This window comes from Tachyglossus aculeatus, chromosome 4 (genome assembly GCF_015852505.1).
Source record: "Tachyglossus aculeatus isolate mTacAcu1 chromosome 4, mTacAcu1.pri, whole genome shotgun sequence".
In the NCBI taxonomy this organism is placed as follows: Eukaryota; Metazoa; Chordata; class Mammalia; order Monotremata; family Tachyglossidae; genus Tachyglossus; species Tachyglossus aculeatus.
In genome coordinates, this window is record NC_052069.1 from 55,127,775 (window position 1) to 55,150,965 (window position 23,191).

General features: G+C 42.4%; 1 protein-coding gene across 4 annotated transcripts in view; it reads left to right on the forward strand.

Moving 5' to 3' along the window:
- Window positions 1-23,191, forward strand: part of CDC14A (cell division cycle 14A) — a 212,210-nt gene that overhangs the window by 17,254 nt on the left and 171,765 nt on the right. For all 4 annotated transcript variants that reach the window (XM_038745362.1, XM_038745360.1, XM_038745358.1 and 1 more), the window contains exon 3: window positions 6,269-6,344. In XM_038745362.1, coding sequence (XP_038601290.1) covers window positions 6,269-6,344 — 76 coding nt within the window. The remainder of the gene's footprint in view (window positions 1-6,268; window positions 6,345-23,191) is intronic.

The following is a 23,191-nucleotide window of genomic DNA, read 5'->3' on the forward strand; positions in this document are numbered from 1 at the left end:
AATCTCCCACGCACCGTGTTCCACATGTGAGACAGTGCATTCTTTGTTCACGGAATCTGATTTTAGTGTTGACTTTGTTATTTAATCCACTAGGTCAAAAATGAAAGCCTTAGAAAGCTATTCAGAGTTGACTGGATTGTAGTCATGAATGGAAATAGGTCATCTACAGTAGAGGTTTACCACCTCTATTAGAGCAGGTCAGTAAGTTAGTGGCCATCTTGGTGGCCACTGTAATAATAATAATAATAAGAATAACAGTATTATTGTTACCTCATTGTGGGTGGGGAATGTGTCTGTTACAGTGTTACATTGTACTCTCCCAAGCACTAAGTACAGTGCTCTGCACACAGTAAGTGCTCAATAAATACGATTGACTGACTGGCAATAATAATAGCGGTGTCTAAGTTTTTACTATGTGCCAAGTACTGCACTAAGCACCGGGGTTGATGAAATATAAGCAGATCGGACACAATTCCTGTCCAACCTGGGACTCACAGTCTAAGAGGGAGGAAGAAAAGGAATTGAATCCCTATTTTACAGATGAGGAAATTGGGGTGCAGAAAAGTTAAGGTTATACGGCAAGCAATCGATCAGTTGTATTTTACAGATGAGGAAATTGGGGTGCAGAAAAGTTAAGGTTATACAGCAAGCAATCGATCAGTTGTGTTTATTGAGCTTTTACTGTGTGCAGGGCACCACTCTTACTGCTTGGGAGAATACAGTGCAACGGGGTTGGTAGATGTGTTCTTTGCTACCAGTAGCCTACAGTTTAGAAAGGGAGACAGACGTGAAAATAAATAAATACACAGGTTCTGTGGGGCTGATGAGTGTGGGGTGAATATCAAGTGCTTATAAGGCACAGATCCAAGTGCATAGGTGATGCAGAAGGGAGGGGAACTAGGGTAAGAGAGGATTTAATTGGGGAAGGCCTCTTGGAAGAGGTGTGATTTTAATAAGGCTTTGAAGGTTGCGGGAGTGGTGGTCTGCTGTGTATGGAGGGAGTTCCAGGTCAGAAGGAGGGCGTGGGCAAGGGGTTGGTAGCAAAATAGGTGAGAGGCAAGTGACAGAGCTAGGATTAGAACCCAGGCCCTGTGACTCCCACGCCTGTGCTCTTTCCACTGAGCCTCACTGCTCAGAGTCGTCTTCTAGGTCACAGAGGAAGGATAAATTGTGGTCCTTGCCCCTGCGGAATCTCCCTTCTGTCTTCTGTAGTTCATTAGCTGCACATGTTAAAATACACAAATCAATCAGTCAGTGGTATTTATTGAGTGCTTACTGTGGGCAGAGCAGTACTACAAACACAGACACAAACCGGTCTCAAAACAGATAAGAACTTATAATGGCCTAGTGGATTCAGGCTCGGGCCTGGGAGTCAGAAGGATCGGAGTTCTAATCCTGCTCCATACCGGTCTGCTCTGTGACCTTGGGCATGTCACTTCACTTCTCTGCGTCTCAGTTACCTCATCTATAAAATGGGGATTAAGATTCTGAATCCAATGTGGGCCATGGACTGTATCCAACCTACTTAGCTTATATCTACCCTAGCGCTTAGTACAATGTCTGGCACATAGTAAGCTCTTAAAAAAAACACCTTGTGTATATTTAGTGTATTTGTTTTCCCAAGCTCTTCCAATATGGTCCCATTTATTCCTTCACAATATGTTTTGTGAGGTAGTGAGAAGCAGGGAAGAGAAGAACTGAATTTTTACCTGGTTGTTTTTATCCTCCTCCTCCTTCATGCTTCTGCTCCTGCTCCCGGGCCTGGTGTCTGCGTTTTTGAGGCTCCTCGAAGAGTGGCCGATCTCATTCTCTGACCTGGTGCTTTCCTGCCGGGCCTTTATCCTGTCTAAGACCACTCTGCGTGCATTGGACACCTAGGGCCTGGTACCGGGGCTGCTGCTGAGGGGGTCCTGGGTGAGCATCCCCCCTGCCCTTCCGTGCCTGGCTTTGCCAGCCCTACTGGTTACTGAAGGTCGAAGGGGTGGGGAGGGATGGGGAGGTAGGGGCCAGAGAGAGCATCCTGGGTTCACTTGCTGCCCAGTGAAGCAGGAAATCACCATGTAGCACATGCTCCAACAGCCCGCTCACAAATGGGCCTTGCTACGCCAGACCCCGCTCTTCCTGTACAATCTTGCACCTCCTTCTGCCTCCAATAGTAATCATGATAATTATGGTCTTTGTTAAGAACGTACTATGTGCCAAGCACTGTACTAAGTGCTGGGGTGATACAAGCAAATTGGATTGGATACACTCCCTGTCCCATGTGGGGCTCACAGTCCCGATCCCCATTTTGTAGATGTGGTAACTCAGGCCCAGAGAAGTGAAGTGACTTGCCCAGGGTCACACTGCAGACAAGTGGCAGAGCTGGCCTCCCAGGCCCGTGCTCTATCCAGTACTCCAAGCTGCTCCTCCAGGATGTCTCTACATCGATCAATCAAATGAATTGATTGTATTGATTGAGCACTTATTGTTTACAGGGCACTGTACTAAGCTCTAGGGAGAGTACGGTAAAACAGAATTGGTAGACGCATTCTGTGCCCACAGTGAGCACATTCATTTCCTGCCATCGTCTCAAGATCATTATGTCCAAAATTGGACTCAAATTCTCTCTTCCTCCTAACTTTCCCTTTACAACAGCGCCCGTTGTCCCTGACGCTGAATCTCACCACCGTGACTGAACCATCCTTGACTTCTCCCTGTATTTTAGCCTCATATTCAGTCTATCACCACATCCTGTTGGTTTTTCCTCCACAGCACTTGCAGGATCCACCACTTCCTTTCCAACCAAACAGCCACCACGTAGGTCAAAGCAGTTGTCTTATCCTGGCTTGAAACTTGCATCAGCCTCCAGTCTTTCCCTTTGCCAATCCATACTTCACTACCCATATCATTTTTCTAAGGCATCATTCTGCACACATGGAAATTATTGTGACTCACTCAAAAACTTCCAACGGTCACCCATTCCTCTCTGCATCAAACAGAAATTCCTGACCTTTGGCCTTAAGTTAAGGGGCTCAATTGTCTCTCTCCTTTCTACTTATTCGTGCTTTTCTCCCATCACATCCCAGCTTTCGTTTTTTGTTCCTCTCAAACTAACGATCCTTGTACTCCCTCTCGCTTGTCTCTCTACTCTGTCTTGCTGTCACCTCTTGTCCATGGCCTTCCCCTGCCTGCCCCTTCAAATCCAAGAGAGCACAGCTCATCCTGTCTTCCAACCTCTACTGAAGTCACAGGGAGATTTCCCAGATTAAGCTCTCAGTTCTCCACCTTATATCACCCCACTGCCGCTTCAGCGCGTCTGTACCTCCTAAGCACTTGTATTAGTAACATAAGTATTTAATTGAGCACCTAGTAGTTGCAACACACTATACTCGGCATTTAAGAAGTACACAACGAAGTGACATGTTCTCTGTCCTCACTTCCTATAGCATTTATGCACATATTTTACATGCCCAATCACTAAGGCATTAACTTTTATACCTATCCTCTTCTATCTGAATATTACATTGATGTCCACCTCCCCCCAGTAGCTTTCTAAACTCCATTTGGGCAGGCATCTACTGTTTTACTCTCCCATTCACTTAGTACAGTGTTCTGCAGACAATGGACCCTCAGAAGATTCTAATGATAAAAGAAATGGAAAGGAATTCACTGCTCTGGAGGACGACTGTAGCATATAATGTAACCAGGATTTATTAGTGTTGTTGCTTCTACTTTACGTAATTATCACCGTGTTCTCCATGATCCTAGAGTCCACTCCTCTGCCCTTCCTTTTTCTCCAAATTCTTGCCCATCTAATAAGCTCATTCCTCATTACCTCATTTCCCACTATCCCTTCGTGTACTTCACCTTATTATCACTTTTCCTCTCAACACTTGGGGGATCCTTCTGCTTTTTTTCAGTGAAAGAGTAATGGGGGAAACACAGGTTTCAAAGAATCCTTTAATGGTGAAAAAAATTGCAATTAATTTTTCTAGGGCAAGCCAGGCTGGGCAAGAACACTATAATACTATACTTGTGAGCAGGGAACGTGTCTACCAACTCTGTTGTATTGTACTCTCCCAAGCGCTTAGTATGGTCCTCCACCCACAGTTATGCGCTCAGTAAATGTGCTTGATTGATTGACTTGCCAGGTCCAGAGCTTCAGCAGCATAAAGCAACTGAAAGTATTCAGAGGGTTAAGTGTCTTGGAACCCCGAAGTAGTTGATTGACCTAATAGAGGGGTGACCATGGGTGTGTTTCTGGCAGCCCTTTCACAAATAGAGCTCATAGTTTTCGCAGTAGTGAGGCTCTTGTTGGAATCAGTGACATCTGTTGAGCGCTTATTGTGTTTAGAAAATACAGTCAATAGTTCAGAATCTCTTGCTGATCTGCCCTACCCCCAGACTAAGCATGTTCAGAAGACCTGGAGTCATTAAAGGATTGGGCCCAGATCATTTGCGATTCTTGTTCCCATCTCAATTGTTAGAAGCTAAAATTGTAGTTAAAATATGTAAACTCCCCTCTCTGGAGACAAACACTGAACTAGGAAACAGATTCTTCAGTTGTTCCTGGATATTTTTAGACCTGTCTCTGATGTCATTGACTGTGAGGAATTTCTGTAGTTTGTGTTATGGGTGTGGTGGTGGGGCAAATCCATTTTATTCTGCGTTTTGGAGGTTGGTAGGAGAGGCGTTTTTAAGTCAGGAGAAATTCACCTAGATTTTGTTCCCAGCCATAGTCACAGACTTGGGAATCTTTGGGAAATTTGGGCAAGAATTTCAGGTAAACTGTAATCATTGTCACTTTTAATGAGGAGAGGGAGTTTGTGGCTTTGGGTACAGAAAGGTAATTTTACACCCCAGTCAACTAGAAACAAAGTATGATTCATAAGTTTTTGCAACTGGATTGGGAAGAAAGGAACTGAAAGGAATAAGAGACAGTTTGCTGATGGAGTCTCCTGCTGTAAAATGATGAATGAACCTTGGCCTAGTCACGAAGACTTAGGGACCAAGAACCACGTGAAAGAAGTGATTACAGCGAGAGTGATTCAAATAATGCCACTTGCACTTTCTTGTCCCAGCACAAACATGACTGGCAGGGAGTATGGGTGCAACAAGTGAATGGACAGGCGTGGATGTTGCACACTGAGAGGGTGCGTGAGGAAAAAAGAGTCATTTATGATCAAAATGACCATAGCCTATTCTGTGCTGTAGCAGAGGGGACCACCAACAGGAAGCAGATGGGATTAGCCCCCTTGGTAGCCACTGCGATCTTAGTTGCCCACACTAGCTAGCTATTTTCATGATTCTGGCTGTGCCTGCTCAGCTTGTGAGATGCCCGATATTGTTCTTTGGTCAGAAACTAATTTGGTCAAGGTGGCAAGGCCTGTGTCGGCACCCCCTAACTTCTGGCTGTCTTGTCTCTATCACAGTGAGTTGTGGGTTGTACTTTGGTGAAGAGGGAACCGTAGTAAGAGCAGAAGCATGAACAGAGAGAACAGCTTATTAATATTAATATTTTCATAATTTTAATTTACTTAGTGTGTAGATATGGAGAGGTCTTGGGTGAGTAGATCAGGAGATGAGTTTTGGAGGAGGCAAGTTTGGGCAGGGAGGGAGGTGCTTTAGGTGAAATCTTGAGATTGCAGGGATAAAGCTTCTAGGAAAAAAAAAAGGAAAGGTTGAAAACTCCTGTTCTAGATTGCATTTTTGGTAGAATTTGATTTCATGTATTTTAAATTACTAGGCTTATGTTTGAATTTGCTGCTTCTCCTTGGCCCCTGTGTCAAAATGCCTTCCCATTTACCCATTGTAAAACAGAGTGGAACCAACAGATATTTTACTCCAAGGTTCAGTGTTGTACCTGACATGTTCAGTCAGGGCCACAGCCATGCCAGATGCAAATGAGATCTGTTCACTTGGAGCCCAGACTCGGTTGTTCAGGAGTGAATTATTCATCCCGTTCACTCTCATGCCCTTTCCTTTCTATTCTGGGGCCTGGCTTCAAGATGTTTCATTAGCACCTCTGGCAGATGGGAGAAGTGAAAGAAGGCGAAACTCAAGTCTGTCAAATTGGCTCCTTTTAGGCAGCTCCGGTTAAAGGCAGGGTTGGGGAGATTGAAATTACAAATATCCCTTAAATCAAAGGTTGGAATCATCTGTAGATTCTTTTTTTACCTCATTTTCCATCACTAGGGACAATTGAGAGTGGATGCTGCCCAGAATTAACAATTAGAAGTTCCTTGACATGTGCAGTGCTTTTATAACTCAGCATGTTTTCTTTCAGTTTTTATGCAGATTTTGGACCTCTGAACTTGGCAATGGTATACAGATATTGCTGTAAGCTAAATAAGAAGCTAAAAGTGAGTATTGTGTTTTCTCATGGGTTCACATCTTTATATTAAAATGTCTATTGAAATTCTAATAATCGTTGAGTGAATTGCTGTGCACTTAACATTTTGGTTGGTTTACCCTGAGCTTTGGAAATTGGGATAGTTGGTTATCTAGAAACTGAAACTGAGCCTTCTAAGTCAACCATAGAGGACTTGGTCATCTCTGTCTCATTCTGAAAATGAGGGAAGTCATTTAGGCATGGAGTTAAGAACTAAAAGCTCAAATTATTTTTGGTTGTCTACTCATGAATTCCTTTTAAGTTGCCTGGAAGGAAAATCTCCCTGAAACTTTCATTTCTCCCCCTGAGCACTATTGCAAGGAGACTGAGTGAAAGATTCAACTTTCAATTCTACTCCAAATGTATGCTCTTGAATATTTTCTTAGAGCTTAGGTGAATATATGGACTTGTTGCAGAGGTCTGCTAATCTATCATATCTTTTATGATAGCAGTTGGCTTGAAATGCCACATTCATTTAACTCTGCACCTACCTAATTTCCTGATTCATTTCCCAGTAGCCCAAGATGGAGGAACCCGTCAGACAACCCTATCCCATATGAATTTATTTATACTCATTCATAGTGCTTTTGCGTATGTTTATTTAATTGTGCATTCATTTATTTAGTTTGACTACTTTAATTGCAAATACGTTTATGCCTGTCCCCCCATTAACATTCTCCATTATAGTGAGCTTCTTAGAATGTTTCTCATTTATTTTCTGTGCTTTCCAAGCGCCTCGTGTAGGGTAATAAATAAAACTACTGTTGCTTCTACTGTCTTTACTCAGACTGTTTTCATCTGATCATGCCGTGGAGATTAATGGATTTGCTTTATTTTGATTAAAATGTTTATGAGTGCAAAGAAAGGGAAGCTATATTCTTTGTTAATAATAATAATAATAATAATAATTATGGTTTTTAAGTGCTTACTGTATTCCGAGCACTGTACTAACCACTGGGGTGAATACAAGCAAGTTGGGTTGGACACAGTCCCTGTCCCACATGGAGTTCACAGTCTCAATCCCCATTTTACAGATGAGGTAACTGAGGCACAGAGAAGTGAAGTGACTTGCCCTAGGACATATAGCAGACAAGTATCAGGACTGAAATTAGAACCCCTGACCTGACTCCCAGCCTTGTGCTCTACCACTACACCATGCTGCTTATGATTATTTTGACATTTGTCTTTTTATAAAGTCAGAAAAATTTTAATATTTTGAAAATGTTTTTAGATAGAGAGCAATATTTAATCACAATCAACTTTGGGATTTATAATGGGGGAAATTGTTTAACCTACAAACAGCTTTTTTCAGTAATAGTATCTAGGTCACGAAGTGCAAATTTGACCCTTCAGACTTAGACACTTATAGCCTGCACACATATACCCTACTTAGCTAGTCTTAGCTGTCACTCCTCTAGCTTGCCCGCTGCATAATAACACTGGCTTTGTTACTAGGAAGAAGTAAAAAAATCTGGCTTGACAAAGAGGTGTGAAATGACATTTTATGGTATTCAGTTAATTCTCCCAGTGTTAAAAGTTACTCTAGGGAAATCCATGCAGAGGTGTTCTAAACTATATTCTTCTGTTTGAAAACTGCTGTGCTCCCAAATTGTACAGGCACTAACTCTAAGGACTGAAAGAAATAATTTCAGTTTGTGAAAATGCTTAAAGAATTAAAAGCAAATAAAAGTAAAATACTACAAGTAAAAAGTAAAATACTTGAGCCATCTGGCTTGCTATTTTAAGATCAAAACAAATAGGCTCATGCGAATGTGTTTTTCGTAACACTTGAATGTGTGATGGCCAGTTCTTGTGAGGTTTTTTGTAAATGTCATTTTAGTTGAAAACATGTGTTAAGTGATTTAACGGTGTATTATTATTCAAACACAAATGGTACTTTCCAGAAAAACAACAACAAAATGAATTGACTATTAATCGTCTCCTGAGAAATTAGTTCAAATTAAATAGTTCCAGGAAATGTATTCTCTAGGAAACTAATATAGGGTTCTTGGTTAGCGTTCACTTTACATGGGTAAATTAATTCAGAAAAGGTACTTTATAAATAATTAATGCAAAATTTTCTTTTATTAGTAAGTCCAAGATAATTACTTGACTGTCCCCATATGACATTTTGGAGTAAGGTTTTTTTACTTAACGGTCTAGAAGAGCTTTGAGTGACAAATAAGCATTCAACAGGAGTCATAGTTATTAGCTTGAACTATGTTTAGAAAAAAATACTAGTCCAGCTATATCTTTAACATACATTAATTGGAGAGGAATAACTTGAGTAATGACAATGGAAATGCCCTCCTGAGTAAGAAAAGTGTGTGTGTGTGTGTGTGTGTGTGTGTATCTTCAGCAATAGTTTACTCTTATTTTTAACTTCAAAACATTTTTCTTCTCAGCTAAAAATTTATATGTTTGATTTTCAAGAAATAAAACCTCAAATAATAATAATAATGATGGTATTTGTTAAGCGCTTACTATATGCCACGCACTGTTCTAAGTGCTGGGTTAGATACAAGGTAATCAGGTTGTCCCACGTGAGGCACACAGCCTTACTCCCCATTTTACAGATGAGGTAACTGAGGCCCAGAGAAGTTAAGTGACTTGCCCAAGGTCACACAGCAGACAAGTGGCGAAGCCGGGATTACAACGCACGACCTCTGACTCCCAAGCCCATGCTCTTTCCACCAAGCCATGCTGCTTCTCTAGCCACGCTGCTTCTCTCATTTTTGGTGGTTCTATTCATGAATGTCTTGTAAGTTCCCTGCTAGGAGGGTAACTCCCAGAAACTTTCATTTCTTCCCCTGAACATTATTACAAGGTGATGGCATGAAAGATTCAACTTTAGGTTCTACCTAAAATGTATGTTCATGTGTATATTCACATGTACATGCAGTTGTCACACGTCGCCTGGGGACAGGTTCGAGGATCAGTGTGACGAGAGTGAGAGACTGGAGTCAGGCTGAGCCATGCAAGATCTGTTCGGTGTGGCGAATTGAACTTCCCTTTCGGGAGGAATACACTTATTTAGTTACTCGCATGTGGTGAATCAATCAGTCAATCAATCAATCATATTGAGCGCTTACTGTGTGCAGAGCACTGTACTAAGAGCTTGGAAAGTACAAGTTGACAACATATAGAGACAGTCCCTACCCAGCAGTGGGATCACAGTCTAGAAGGGGGAGACAGAGAACAAAACCAAACATATTAACAAAATAAAATAAATAGAATAGATATGTACAAGTAAAATAAATAAATAAATAGAGTAATAAATATGTACAAACATATATACATATATACAGGTGCTGTGGGGAAGGGAAGGAGGTAAGACGGGGGGATGGAGAGGGGGGTGAGGGGGAGAGGAAGGAGGGGGCTCAGTCTGGGAAGGCCTCCTGGAGGAGGTGAGCTCTCAGTAGGGCCTTGAAGGGAGGAAGTGAGCTAGCACCTAGCTCCCACCCCACGAAAGCTTCCCACTCGGGAGGAATACACTTTTGCGGCCAGCACGATCCCCAGCTTCTAGTAGCTGGTAGAACTGGGGAGGAGTCACCGATTATCTCCAGGGACTACCTGTCCAATCACCCCAACACAGGCTACCTTTCAGATCACCTGGCAACTGAGCTCCCTCCTCAAGGGGCCACTCACTTCTCCTTACTCCAACAAGGAGGTTCAGTCAGTCACTTGGAGCCACGCAAGATCCGACTGAGTGGACACCCTCTGCTCTGGGTAGAGGCGACTTGCCACGCCAGCGTGACAGAGTTCCAACCTATTACCAAGAGTTCGTGGATACCCCTCCCCAGATTTGTACATATTTATTACTCTATTTGTACATATTTATTACTCTATTTATTTTACTTGTATATATCTGTTCTATTTATTTTCTTTTGTTAGTATGTTTGGTTTTGTTCTCCCCCTTTTAGACTGTGAGCCCACTGTTGGGTAGGGACTGTCTCTATATGTTGCCAAGTTGTACTTCCCAAGCGCTTAGTACAGTGCTCTGCACACAGTAAGCGCTCAATAAATACGATTGATGATGATGATGATATACCCTTTTACTTCCCAATCCTCTTCGCTTCCATTGGCCATATTTGGGGCAAAAAGGATCATGTGACAAGATCCATTGGAATTTACTCATTCTGGTCTAATCATTTGGCCTTATTCCTCACCTTACCCCTCCGGGGTTGGTAGCACCAAGAAATATGGGGTGTGTTTGTTTAGCCAACTGCTTCCTATTGCTCCCAACCAAGCCCTCTGGCTTTAGTGAGCTGGCCAAGGCCTGACAGATCACAGTAGTGCTAGCTCGAGTTGAATCCATCAGTGAGGTATTTGAATTATAGTTCCAAAGGGGAAGAGACCTAGTTAAATGACAATTATATAATAATAATAATTAATATAATAATTGTACTAAGCGCTGGGGTGGATACAAGCAATTCGGGTTGGACACAGTCCCTGACCCACATGGGGCTCTCAGTCTCAATCCTCATTTTATAGATGAGGTAACTGAGGCACAGAGAAGTTAAATGACTTGTCCAAGGTCACAGAGTAGACAAATGGTGGAGCTGGGATTAGAACCCATGGCCTTCTGAATCTCAGGCCTGTACTTTAATCAAAATTTTTGGTTTTACCCAAGTTGAAATTGGCTGAGTGGGAAAGTGGTGTTGGTTTTTTTTTTTTTTTTTTTTGTGTGTGTGTGTGTGTGTGTGTTTAATGACCAACATTTCACATTGGGTATCAGTCCTTTCAGTAACAGATAGAGAGGCTGTATGTGATGTGTACTCTGATTTCTCATTTACAAGATAGGCCCCAGAGCTGCAGAAAACCAGTCTTAGTGTATGACACGTTGTGAGCATGGAACGTGTCTACCAACTGTTATAGTGTACTATTCCGCACCCAGCAAGTGCTCAGTCAGTACGATTGATTGATGGGTTGTGTGGGAGTGAGGGAGGCCAGAGTCACTTTCAGACCGACTCATGCTCCCTCTAGTTTGGCAGAGGAACAGTTTCTCCTCACCTCCCTCTTTAGAGGGTCCAGATTGGGAGGCTCATAGGGTGCTCAAGTCCAGCTGAGGTTTGATTTTGGGCTTGGCAGACCTGGCTCTGTAGGCTTGAGGCCTCTGGGCCCAGGCCTGGCCCATTCAAGATTCGATGGTTTATGGTAGAGGCTTTATACTAGGAACTGCACCTCTCAATGCTTGTGGAGGTATAACCACTCAGTTCATCTCAGAACTTGCTTGCCCAAAGTTGCGAGGGTAGAGCCTACTTCCCACCACCTTCTGAAGTGGGACTGGATATTAAGAACATCAAAGTTGTGGGGAAGAATACTTAAGCATGCCAGGAAATGTCCACATGATTTCACGTTTAAAATAATCTAAGACAGAAGAGTGACCATTATCTTTTCCATTGAAGGTGGGAACTGTTTACGATTATCATTCTGGAGGAAGTTTTGGGATCTACCAAAATCTGTCCTGGGATCATTTAAACCCTTTTATTTGTTCCTCTGCACACCTCTAGAATAACAGATCAGAACCTTCCCTTAATATATTTTACAGAAAGTCATTTCTTAGTCCTCTCCATGCTCCATTATGGAGCTTTATGGAGAAGCAGCTTGGCTCAGTGGAAAGAGCACGGGCTTTGGAGTCAGAGGTCATGGGTTCAAATCCCAGCTCTGCCAATTGTCAGCTGTGTGACTTGGCCAATCACTTAACTTCTCTGTGCCTCAGTTACCTCATCTGTAAAATGGGGATTAAGATTGTGAGCCCCACATGGGACAACCTGATCACCTTGTATCCTCCCCAGTGCTTAGAACAGTGCTTTGCACATAGTAAGTGCTTAACAAATACCAAAATTATTATTATTATTCTTATTAAACATATGTAATTCCTATAACCATTTCTCACTGGGCTTATTTTCCATCTTTCAAGAAGCAACGTGGCCTAGAGGAAAGGGCACAGTCCTGGGAGTCAAAAGACCTAGGTTCTAATCTTTGTTCCACCACTTATCTGCTGTATGAACTTGGACCAATCACTAACCTCTCTGTGCCTCAGTTTTCTCATATGCAAAAAGGTAAAAGCAGATAGGATCATATGAGTGTATTTTTCGTAACATTTGAATGTGTGATAGCCAATTCTTGTGAGTTTTTTTGTAAATGCAATTTTAGTTGAAAACGTGTTTGGTGATTTAGTGATGTATTATTCAAACTCAAATGGACCTTTCCAGGAAAAAAACCCCAAACAAATGGACTATTAATCTTCTCCTGAGAAATTGGTTCCAAGTAAATAGTTCCAGGAAATGTATTGTCTAAGAAATGAATATAAGGCCCTTGGTTAGAGTTCATTTTACAGGGGTAATACCTGTTGTCCTTTCTACTTAGACCCATGTTTTCAGGGACTGTGTTCAACATTATTGTCTTGTTTGTGCCCCAGCGCTTAGTATAGAGCTTGGCACACAGTAAGCTCTTAACAAATACTATTATTATCATTATTATTATTACTGTTATTATTTAATACTGTGTTTTGCCCTTCTTAGGACTCTCGAGTGTTTCCACATCCTTTTAAAGATACAATGGTCCACACTAGATACAGTATTTTAATGGTTTGACCGATGCAGAGAATGGTAGAAGTATCGCTTTTGATCATTATGGGTCACAGTCCACTACAATGTTGGCTTTAAAAAACTAATATGACTGTCCTGGTGACTCATTCAACTTGATGTATTTTTGGTTTCACTTGTGCCCAAGCAACTATTCTCCATGCTGTGGTGGTCATGCGACCTTGTTCCCTGAGGTCCCACCTTGCATCTTTTTTCTATTGCATTCCACCCTGTTTTGTTGGGTTGTTTTTTTTAAGCACCAGGTGGTCCTGCAGAGCCTTTTGATTTGATTATGACATTTATTAAACCCTTATTGTGTGCCAAGCACTGTACTAAGCACTGGGGTAGATAGAAGTTGATCAGGTCGGACACAGTCCCTGTGCCAAACGGGGCTCACAGTCTAGGAGGGAGTAGGATTTAATCTGCCTTTTACAGTTGAAGAAACTGAGGCACAGAGAAGTTGTGACTGTCCCAAAATCACAGCAGCAGACAGTCAAGGTTAGAGCCTAGGTCCTTTGACTCCCAGGCTTGTGCTCTTTCCACTAAGCTACACTGCTTTTCTGGTATGGGTCTCCAGTGCTCTTGTAAACCCACAGGTCTGGAAGTGATCAAGGGGTGGACAGGATGTGCTAGATCTGCATTATTCAGACTCAGGGTACAGTGAACCAAGTCTCATTAGGCTTTCACAGAATCTCATCCTCTCCCAGGGGATTACAGATAGATTGTGTGATGTGTTCTTCTATCTTCTTCCCAGGTATCCATGCTAATCCAGCTGGTGGATAGTGACCAGATATGTCATTTATTTGTGGGAGGGGAGTAGGGAAGGGAAAATGGGTATAAATGTCGTGCTACTTCCAGTCCATAGGGGCAACTCTCATCCTTCATGAGTTCTAAGAAATAATGGCCAGTTACTCTGCAGTCACATCACCTCCTAGGGTGTATTTAAGTAGGGTCTTCTAATTTAACTATTCCCTGTCCCTCTTCACCACTTTTGGTTTTTAATGCACTGGATTGTTTCTTTCCTTAGACTACTCTGGCTGAGCAGTGTTTCCTAAAATGTGAAACATGGGCACGAGTGTCAATCAATCTAAGATATTTATTGAGCACTTTCTGTCTGTACTAATCGTTTGGGAGAGTACAATACAGTGGAGTCGGTGGACACATTCCTTGCCTACAAGGATTTATAGTCTAGAGGGGAAGACAGATATTAAAATAAATTAGGGATATTTATTTAAGTGCTGTGGGGCTGAGGGTGAAGGGTACCCTTCCATGTGCATAGGCCCTATATACGGGAGAATGAGGAGGGAAAATGAGGGCTTAATTGAAGAAGGCCTCTTGGAAGAAATGTGGCTTTGAGAGTGGGGAGAGTAGTGGTCTGTCATATATGAAAGAGGAGAGAGTTCCAGGCCTGGGGTAGACTTGGGCATGGGGTTGATGGCAAAATAGACAAGATCAAGGTACAGAGAGTTAGGTTGGCATTAGAGAAGTGATGCATACGGGTTGGATCAAAGTAGGAAAGCAGCAAGGTAAGATAGGAAGGGGTGAGCTGTTTGAGTGTTTTAAAGCCGATGCTAAGGAGTTACTGTTTGATCCCGAAGTGGTTGAGTAACCACTGGAGGTTCTGGAAGAGTTTGGAGTTGTGGACTGAACTTTTTTTAGAAAAGTGATCCGGGCATTATTGTGAAGTAAGGACTGGAGGAGGGACAGAAAGCTGGGAAATCAGCGAGGAAGTCGATGCAGTAGTCAAGGCAGAATATGAAAAGAACTTGGCTCAGCGTGATGGCAGTTTGGATGGAGAGAGAAGGGCTGATCCGAGCGATGTTGTGAAGGTAGAACCAACTGGATTTGATGACTGATTGAATATGTGGGTTGAATGAGAGAGATAATTATGTTTGATCACTTTAATGATGGCAGAGGAAAAAGATGCAAATCTCTGCCTTTTCTCAGCCACCTGGTGCGAGCTTTCCTTCACCATCAAATAGGAGAGCAGTGCTTTCTTGTTCCGATCAATCACTCAGTGGTTTTTATGAATAATTGTGGTGTTTAAGCGCTTACTGTGTGCCAGGCACTGTACTAAGCACTGGGGTGGATACAAGCGAATCAGGTTGATCACTGTGGGGCTCACAGTCTCAATCCCCATTTTACAGATGAGGTAACCAAGGCCCAGAGAAGTGAAGTGACTTGCCCAAGGTCACACAGAAGACAAGTGGCAGAGCGGAGATTAGAACCCACAACCTTCTGACTCTCAGGCTTATGCTCCACCCCGAGTGCTTACTCTCTGCAGAGCATTGTACTAAGCACCAGTTCTCCACTCCTGAATACTTTCATCGTTTTCATCCTACTTACCCTCCATCCCTTTCTCTGGGTCTTTCTGCCTTAGGTTTCCATCTCTTTCTCCCTCTTCCCTCCCCTCACTAGTCTCCTACTGCAATCCAGCCCTCACACTTCGCTTCTCTAATGCTAACCTTCTCACTGTACCTCAATCTTGTCTATCTCGCCTCCTACCTCTGGCCTGGAATGCCCTCCCTGTTCATATCAGGCAGGTAATTGCTCTCCTGTACTTCAAAACCTTATTGAAGACACATCTCCTCCAATAAGCCTCCCTTGACTAAGCCCTCCTCTCATCTTCTCCCGCGCCCTTCTGTGCTACTCTTAGTTGCTCCTTCATTCATCCTCCCTCCCATCCCCACAGCACATATGTATAGATCTGTACTTATTTGTATCTGTACATTTGTACTTTTCAAGCGCTTAGTACAGTGCTCTGTTCTAATGAATTGTACATATTTATTACTCTATTTATTTTACTTGTACATATCTATTCTATTTATTTTATTTTGTTAGTATGTCTGGTTTTGTTCTCTGTCTCCCCCTTTTAGACTGTGAGCCCACTGTTGGGTAGGGACTGTCTCTATATGTTGCCAACTTGTACTTCCCAAGCGCTTAGTACAGTGCTCTGCACACAGTAAGTGCTCAATAAATACGATTGATGATGATGATGATGATAATGAATGAATATTTATTTATTTATATTAATGTCTGTCTCCCCCTCTCGACTGTGAACTCGTGGGTGGGAATATGTCTGTTTATTGTTATATTGTACTCTCCCAAGTGCTTAGTACAGTGCTTTGCATATAGTAAGAGCTCAATAAATATGATTGAATGAATGAAAAGGAAGCTTGACCTCTCCTTTGGATTGTCTCCCTCTGGGTCCCCCCAAACCATCTCAGTCTACCCCTTGGAGAGTCTCCTGTAAGAGTTAGCCTATTCAGGTCAACCATATGGACCATAGGGAAGCAGCGTGGTTCAGTGGAAAGAGCCTGGGCTTTGGAGTCAGAGGTCATGGGTTCATATCCCAGCTCCGCCAATTGTCAGCTGTGTGACTTTGGGCAAGTCACTTAGCTTCTCTGTGCCTCAGTTACCTCATCTGTAAAATGGGGATTAAGACTGTGAGCCCTGCGTGGGACAACCTGATCACCTTGTAACATCCCCAGCGCTTAGAACAGTGCTCTGCACATAGTAAGCGCTTAATAAATGCCATTATTATTATTATTATTATTATTATTATTATTATTATATGGAGAGTCTGTGGCTGTGCAGGGCCCAGTTCTGTGGGTTGGATCTGGGCTGCCATTTTGCTGAGGGAAGTGGCACTGCTTTTGGTGGCTGGGAGTCTTTTAAGTTGGCTCTGAGCATGCCCTGGGAACAGTCAGCAACCTCACTGCAGTGGTGAACCCTGAAGTACAACTTGGCTGAATGGCCTTGGACAAATCACTTAACTTTTCTGGGCCTCAGTTGCCTCATCCGTCTATCTCACTGCTGATCCCTTGCCCCTGCCCTGCTCTTGACCTGGAACACCCTTCCCTCTTTATATCTGACAGACAATCACTCTCCCCACCCTCAAAGCCTTATTAAAGGCACATCTCCTCCAAGAAGCCTTCCCCATCTTAACCCTCATTTCCTCTTCTCCCACTCCATTCCACGTGGCCCTTGCATTTGGATATGCCCTTGTAATTCATCCCACCCTGAGCCCCACATCACTTATGTATATATCCGTCATTTATTTATTTATATTAGTGTCTGTCTCCTCCTCTAGATTGTAAGCTCATTGTGGGCAGAGAACAGTCTACCAATTATGTTATGTTGTACTCTCTCAAGTGCTTAATTCAGTGCACTGCAAACAGTGTGTTCAAAAAATATGTTTGATATCTTATATCTACTATAGTGCTTACTACAGTGCCTGGCACATAAGTGCTCAACAAATACCATTAAAAAAAAAATTGAACCTGGAGTCACCACATGTAGGATTTGGCCATTTTTTGCCTCTTCAGCTTCTTCACTTCTTGACTTTTCTCCATGATGGCTGGGTTTGTAGAGTAGTTTGTGTGAAACTGGGTAAGTGGCCCTCTTCCAGCCAAAATAATGGGCCACCCATGTTTGGTAAGGTACCAAGCATTCCAAACATAACTTTGGGATGGACAGTTGAATAAAGTGGAAAAAAACACCTCTCAAACTTGCTCTCTTGGATTAGAGCCCTCTGCTAAAGAGATATCTATTGAGTTTTCAGAACTTTATGCTCTGACAAGGGCTGCTGAGGGAAGAGGGGAAGTTTTCTGATATGTTCACTCTTTGAGGAATTCTGGTTGTTACTTAGAAAGCTCCCACTTTTTGAGATGATCGCGTTAGAAAGTCCCTAAGGGAAATGGTGACTCACATATCCTCTGAAACGAGAAGCAGAGTCATTGACGTTTTTTATGTTCAGAACAAAATTCAACACTAGATTCGGCCTGCATGTAGTTAAAATAAGTCATTTAGAAACTTTTTAAATAATTCTTTCACACTGCCTAATATGGATAGATGAGAAGGAGGGCAGGAGAGTTGTTGCTGTCTTGTGCTGTCAAGTTGTGTCCGACCCATAGCAACGCCATAGACACATCTCTCCCAGATTGCTCCAATTCCACCTGCAGTCGTTCTGGTAGTGTATCCATAGAGTTTTCTTGGTAAAAATACAGAAGCGGTTTACCATTGGGCAGGAGGAATCAAAGAAATTATTTTTTTGGGAATTTGGTATATTTTCCAGTACAGTGGCCCTATGGTTTTCTACTATATGTAATTTATTTTAATATTGTGTGTCTCTCCCTCCAACACTACTCCCCGCCTCCCCCCAGCCCTGGTAAACTCTAAGTTCTTTTTGGGCAGGAATCTTGTCTATCAGCTATTGTAGTGTACTTTCCCAAGTGCTTAGTACAGTGCTCTGCAGCATAGCTTAGTGGATAGAGCATGGGCCTGGGAGACAGAAGGACCTGGGTTCTAATCCTGGATCCACCATATGTCTGCTCTGTGACCTCGGACAAGTCACTCAATTTCTCTGGGCCTCAGTGACCTCATCTGTAAAATGGAGATTGAGTGTGAATGAATCCCATGTAGGACAGGGACTGTGTCTAACCTGATTAACTTATATCTACTCCAGTGTTTAGAATGGTGCTTGGAACATAGTAAGTGCTTAAAAGTACCATAATTATTATTATAACAGTTAAGTGCTCAATCAATACAATTGATTTATTGATTTAGAGATGGGATGGGGATTAAAACTGTGAGCCCCACGTGAGACAACCTTGATTACCTTGTATCCCCCCAGTGCTTAGAACAGTGCTTGGCACATAGTAAGCGCTTAACAAATACCAACATTATTATTACTGAGGGACCCTGTTTGCCTGCCTGCCCTCTAGCCTCATGAACACAGACCCGTATCACGAAGCAATGCTTCCAATGGCACTGCTGACTTTCGCTCGGCAAGAAGTGAGACTTTCTAAGGACTTTAGGGTTGGGTAGAAAAGGGGAGAGGCATACATCTAGTCACCATGTTGGCTGGACATAGGAGCACTGTTTCCCTAGAGATTAGTCTAGACACTTTTCCACCCAAAGCCCCCACATTCAGGTGCAGAGACTCTAAATCTGGACAGTTCTCTTCTTAAGATAAATGACAGTGCTTTAGAATTCACACCATGCCATCATCATCATCAGAGCTGTGGAAAATAAGGAAAAGTTGGAGAGGAGGGGGTGGGACAGGTAAGGTGGAATGAGATGGTTACCACATGGAATCACAAAGGAGGGTTGACTTCCAGTGAAATACAAGTTGACTGCTTTGTTGTGGAACTTCTCTGACCTGGTATAAATATATAATGTAGTTCTATTCCTCATGTATAATTGAATGAGTATACCATTCTAGGTGATTTTGGTAAAAATAGCTTATAGAAGCAGCCTGGCCTAATGGAAAGAGCATGGGCCCGGGAGTCAGCGGACCTGGGTTCTAATTCTGGCTTTTCCAGTTGCTTGCTGTGTAACCTTGGACAAGTCATTTAACTTCTCTATGCCTCAGTTTCCTCAACTGTAAAATGGAGATTAAAGACCTGTTCTCCTGCCTAGTAGACTGTGAGCCCTGTGTGGGACAGGGACTGTGTCTGATCTAATTAACTGGTACCTGCCCCAGCACTTGTGATCAGTGTTTGACATATAGTAAGCACTTAAAAGTACCATAAAAAAAAATCTGACTATGGTTCAGGAATCAACCCCTCATTTATAACATTGTTCTTATGAGACGATTGGTTCCAGCATTTCCCCTTGTGGGCAGGGTTCATTTCTGCTAACTCTGGGTGCTTAATAAATAATCATGGGTTGAGTGCACGTTGATGAACAATGTTTCAGCCTAAGAGAGTTTTCAGGAACCAGTTATCAAAAATTCCCAAACTGCCTTCAAGGTAATCCTCTTATCTGTGTCCATTTTTAAATCTATTCTTTTACAGGTTATCCATCCATTTTTAGGAAGAGGCTAATATGTCCCGTAGCATTCAACCAAATGTTGGTGCACATATGTCTACAGATAATACTTAGAATCATAATTCATAGGCAGCTGTGTGATCTCGCAGAAAGATCACAGTTCTGGGAGTTAGAGGACCTGGGTTCTAATCCTGGCTCTGCTACTTGCATCCTAAATGCTTAGTTCTGTGCTCTTGCATACCTTAAGCACTCAATAAATACAGTCAATCCTGTGTGACCCTGGGCAAGTCACTTAACTTCTCTGTGCTTCAGTTTTCTCCTTCGTAAAATTGGGATTCTATATTGATTCTCTTTTCTACTTAGTCTGTGAGCCCGATGAGGAGCAGGGACTGCATCTGACCTAATTATCTTGCGTCTACCCCAGTTCATTCAATCGTATTTATTGAGCACTTACTGTGTGCAGAGCACTGTATTAAGAGCTTGGAAAGTACAATTCAGAAACCAGTAGAGACAGTCCCTGTCCAGAATGGCCTCACAATCTAGAAGGGGGGAGACAGACACCGAAACAAGTAAACAGGCATTAATAGCGTCTTGGCACCTGATAACTACTTGAGATGCCATTATTATAATCATTTGGGACAAAATTACTATTGAAGAGAGTAGATCATTTAAATGAATTAGGTGTTAGAGATGATAGGCAATGATAACACTTGGAAGCCATGCCGCTAACCTCCTGCATTATTCCAGTTGTGGAGAAATCACCAACCATGTTTTATTCTGTGCAGTCAAAGAACATTTTCAAGACTATTTCTTTCCTGGACAAGGTGGAGGTAAAGCATTGGGAACTCTTGCCTGCTCACAGTAGAACTTATTCACTTTAATGCTTTTGCAGTGAGCTGACCCTTACCCCAATTGCCGTGAAGCTGTGCTGCGGTTGCTATTAGTTTGGTTACTATTGTCTCCATCAAAAGAGAATGAGGCTTGGTCACTACGAAACCACTTAAAGTAAAATGCTTTGCTCCACTTCATCTATCGTCATAATATTCAGAGTGCACAGATATTATTCTCTCTCTCTAGTTCTCTGTTTTTAAGAACCAGTAAAATATCCTCTCACCTTTATCTGTTTAGGTCAATAAGGCTGATTATCGCATCTTGATAAAGAGAATGCTTCAACAAAGCTACTTTAAGGTTGACTTTTCAGCATGGCCAAAAATCCTAGAGGAAAGCAGCTTATGATGCCATTGAGTTTAGCTCTGATATGCCATTTTTGCTGTTTTGATTTAATTGCATCATGTTTAATTATTAAATCCACACTTTTTCGTGGTGGAATGTTCAATTTTCAAGACCAGCATATCGAAATCATTTAGTGTTCAGCTGCATGCTTTTGTGCAGCTGCTTTTGACCTGATCATTGTTCATTCATTCATTCATATTTATTGAGCACTTACTGTGTGCAGAGCACTGTACTAAGCGCTTGGGCTGTACAAATCAGCAACATATAAAGACAGTCCCTGCCCAACAACGGACTCACAGTCTAGAAAGGGGAGACAGACAAAAAAAACCAAGTAGACAGGTATCATTGTTTCTAGTTTCTACTGAGCATGTGTTGTAACTTTTAGATTCTTGGTGCAGCTCTAATATAGTTCACTTTTTAGAGGGAAACATTAGAATCGGAGTGCAATTTTTGGTTTTTTTATTTTTAATGGACAAAATTGGCTGTCTGTAGGAGTTCCCTAGGTCCTAAACTATTTATGTTGATCTGTTGTACGTATAGCTTACTTTGAATTACATTTCTTTGATATTAAAACCTGTGCAGTCACACAACTTGGGGTGAGACTTTCGTCCCTGGTGAAAATCTGGTGCTAGAAAGAGCTTTACAAATATATTATTGGACAATGGTGAAGCACATCTTTTCCTCTGAGGAGCTGATACTTTGGATCCAGAGGCTCATTCTGTGGGCACAAAAATTAGCATCATTTAATGCAGCTATTGCAGGTAGTGAAGAAATACAGATGCTATTCTAAACTGGTTATGGGAAATGTCAGATGATGTGTGCAGTGGTTAAAAAGTGTATAAAACAGTACCCAGTCCTCCATTGAGGTCAGTAATGCTTATTTACCCCTCTGTCATGTCATTTGGATTGCAACTCCAGTGGCAACGGAAAAGAGAATATTAATCATGCATGGAAGCTCTGAAAGAGTGAAGCAAAGAAGAACTGAAGCAAGGGCTTACAGGGGTGGACCACCAGGCCAGAACTAGGAAGAAATGTGGGGTAGAGGTGATGAGAATCAGGCAGGATACAGGGAGATGAATAGAGGGCAAAGGATGAGGACTCTGGTATGAAAAAGAGCTAGGCAAAATTATAATTGGCTGGGACCTGAGAGAAGGTGAGATCCATTGTCAGGTTTTGGTGGGTTTCAGCCAGCCGTTTATCTCACTGATGCCCCTTTCCACCCGGCCTCCCACCATCCCATTGATCTTTTAGATGCTTCATGGCCAGTATGCCGCTTTTCATTCATTCATTCAATCATATTTATTGAGCGCTTACTGTGTGCAGAGCACTGTACTAAGCTCTTGGGAAGTCCAAGTCAGCGACATATAGAGACAGTCCCTACCCAACAATGGGTTCACAGTCTAGAAGGGGGAAACAGACAACAAAACAAATCTACTTTGTCATCAAGTAGAACCTTTCCCATTTTACAGAGAGATTACATTTCTTCTTGCAAATGCTACTTTTTGTGCTCATAGAATGAGCCATTGGGTTCAAAATATCAGCTCCACAGTAGGATGGGAGAAGGATGGGAAGTTGCCTAAAATGTTACGATTCCTGCACCGTGGATTTGTTTTGCCCTTGTACAAAGAACATGGGCCTGGGACTCAGGTGACCTACTTTCTACCACCACTGACCTGCTGAATGATCTCGGACAAGTCAGTTAACGTCTCTGGGCCTGTTTTCTCATCTGTAAAACAGGAAAAAGAGCCCTCATCTTCCACCTTTTAAATTGTAATCCCTGGGTGGGCCTAAGACTGCCTCCGATCTGATTATTTAGTATCTACCCTAGAACTTAGCAAATGGTAAACCCTTAATATATCCTATTAATAGCAATTTCAATAATGAAAATATTGCCTCTAGACTGTAAGCTCATTATGGGCAGGGAAGGTGTCTGCTAATTCGTTCATTCATTCAATCATATTTATTGAGCGCTTACTGAGTGCAGAGCAATTCAACAGTAATAATAGTAATTATGGTATTTAAGTGCTTACTATGTGCCAGGCACTATACTAAGCTCTAGGGTGGATACAGGCAAATGGGGTTGGTCACAGTCTCTGTCCCATTTGGGGCTCACAGTGTCAATCCCCATTTTGCAGATGAGGTAACTGAGGCACAGAGAAGTGAAGTGACTGCCCCAAGGTCACACAGCAGACAAGCTGCAGAGCCGGAATTAGAACCCATG